The sequence below is a fragment of the Scylla paramamosain genome, chromosome 11 (assembly GCF_035594125.1).
Source record: "Scylla paramamosain isolate STU-SP2022 chromosome 11, ASM3559412v1, whole genome shotgun sequence".
Taxonomy (NCBI): Eukaryota; Metazoa; Arthropoda; class Malacostraca; order Decapoda; family Portunidae; genus Scylla; species Scylla paramamosain.
The window spans coordinates 16,988,523-16,991,022 of NC_087161.1; the positions used below are offsets into that span (position 1 = coordinate 16,988,523).

Sequence of the window (2,500 nt, forward strand, 5' to 3'; positions counted from 1 at the left end):
CCTCAGGGCCCTTGATCTCTCTCACTGCAACATTCGAACCATCGTTGCCCGCGCCTTCCAGCCGCTTAAAAAACTGGAAAAACTGAAGCTGGCCTTCAACCAACTGACAGAGTTGCGGCCTCGACTGGTGGACAGCCTCCGCAATCTTCATGAAGTGACAGTGCACAACAACCCATGGAACTGCGACTGCCGCCTGCGGAAGCTGCGTGAGTGGCTAGTGGAGGAAAATGTGCCGCACGAAGTGTCCCCTGTATGCGCCAAACCTGAGAGAATACAGAATCGAACCTTTGATGAGGTGGGCGAGCACGAATTTGCGTGTCCGCCTGAAATTCTGCCCAATATGAGTCACACAGTACGCGGCATTGCGGGTGGGAACGTGACGGCGTGGTGTCCCGTAGGGGGTCTGCCCACTCCACGTGTGTTGTGGTTTGTGCGTGACGTGTTGGTGCACAATGAGTCCCTTTTGGGGGAAGGAGGCGCCCGTGTCTACATTGCCAACATGACCGAGGGCGAGCGAGGGAGCCTCCTGGTGCTTTCCGGAGTGCGAGTCGAGGACTCCGGCATCACCATCCGCTGCGACGCCACCAACGCCGCCGGAACCGACTCGGCCGCCTTCCACCTGGTGGTGTCACCCGGATCCTCTCTCGGGTTTTCGATGGACAAGGTGGCTGCGGTGTCCTCGGTGGCAGTGGTGGTTGTCCTGCTGCTGGTGGGGGTGTTGTCCTTACTGGCGCATCGTCGCCGTGCCAACAGTGCGGTGCCAGTCAAGACCATTACTGTGAACGGTGCAACGGAGACGCGGCTCGCCAACCTGCCCTACACGCCCTCAGCCTACGTTGGCGGTTCGGTGGTGTACACGAAGGATAATCCTAACTTGCTGTGCGAGAAGGACCATTCGTCTGACGGGGAGGCTGCAGAGTGTTGCACCACTGACGAGGAAAGCCAGCATTCCATGTGCAGCGTTGGGCCGCGGCTGGGTGGGCACAGTCGCAGCCTGGATGGCGACAAGGCCACCCTGGGCTGTCCTTTCGACGCCATGTGGGAGCCGGAGCGCGTGCAGGCCATGCTGGACTCGGCGGCGCCCGAAAACGTCATGCACTCCTCGCTGCACGAGCCGCTGGCACCAAGCTGCAACGCCATGGTGCAGCAGAGACTGCTGTCCTCCTCACAGCGCCACCTCAACAACCGGCTCTCTTACTTGCCGGACTTCGCACCAGACTACTCAGCACTATACGCATTCAGTCAGGTGGGATCAGGCCAGGCATACGCCACCTCCACCTCTACGTCCCACTATGGCACCATCCCGCGCTCCGTGAAGGTTCGATCCTGCGTGCCTGAGGTCATCCCCGGGGACGGCACTCCTCCCATGAACCATCACTCGCGGGCGTGGCACTTCGGGTCTGGGAGCGCCTCGCTGTCTTCGCAGGAGCGGCGAGGGAGTGGCACCTTGCTTCTTTCCGGCCAAGCGCCGACTCCCACCAGTGCCTGTCTGCCGCCGCAGCCTCTCCACGGCCACGGCAACAAGCTGAGCCGCATCACCGCGAGAGATTCCCCTGACGAGGGATACCAGGAAGGAGCGGACGTCTAGCCCCGCGCCCCCTCACGCCCCGGCCGCAAGGCTAAAGCGAAGGGCACCCCATGATCACCATTCTGGGACTGCGGTGGGCAGTGTGTCAGTCACTGCTCGGCATGCAGCCACACGGGCGTGAGGGGCCGCGGCTGGCCGGACGAGAACCCGAGGCGCGGCTCGTCGTTGGTCGAGAGCTTCCAATGGATCCAGTGGCATCGTGGATGTCCTTGTACATACTGAGTCAATGTTTACAGGTAACCTGATACTCGCGGCCTTATAGTCGCGCAACCTGGTACTTCCCCTCCCCCTCGCGTGGTCACAGTGATCAAGACACTTTCTATTATGTCTTAACATATAATCAACATTAAATCATACAATATTTACATGGATGTAACCTCAACGCGACCACCCTTCCCTAGTGAGTGTGCCAAGGGCTGTGCCGAGGAGGACCCGTCTCCTCCTCCTATCTCCACACTCCTTCCCTTGTCCCCAACCCTTCCCCTTCCCCCCTCACCTTCTCTCTCTCTCTCTCTCTCTCTCTCTCTCTCTCTCTCTCTCTCTCTCTCTCTCTCTCTCTCTCTCTCTCTCTCTCTCTCTCTCTCTCTTCCCTTACTGAAAGTTCAGAATAACGTCTACAGTTCCGTCAACCCTCACAAACAGTTTGTTCATGATCCCGGCTCGCGATAACAGTCCTGGCCCCACAGAGCCACCCAGCGCCTCCCCTTCACCGCAAACACCAGGACAGAAGTCGTGTTACCCAAAAGCTATGCAAGAAAAATCTTATTATTCATGTCTGAACAGGCAAAGCGACAGTTCTCCTCCTCCTCCTCCTCCTCCTCCTCCTCCTCCTCCTCCTCCTCCTCCTCCTCCTCTTTCTCCTCTTTCTGCTCCTTACAATTAACTAATCAATCTTCTATTCCACTTATATTA

The 2,500-nt window shown here is 58.5% G+C and overlaps 1 protein-coding gene across 1 annotated transcript in view; it reads left to right on the forward strand.

Annotated features, from left to right (window-relative positions):
• Nucleotides 1-2,500, forward strand: part of LOC135104993 (leucine-rich repeat-containing protein 24-like) — a 13,661-nt gene that overhangs the window by 8,457 nt on the left and 2,704 nt on the right. The window contains exon 2 of the mRNA XM_064012850.1: nucleotides 1-2,500. This exon is cut by the window's left edge and continues 811 nt beyond it; it is cut by the window's right edge and continues 2,704 nt beyond it. Coding sequence (XP_063868920.1) covers nucleotides 1-1,588 — 1,588 coding nt within the window. The 3' untranslated portion in view covers nucleotides 1,589-2,500.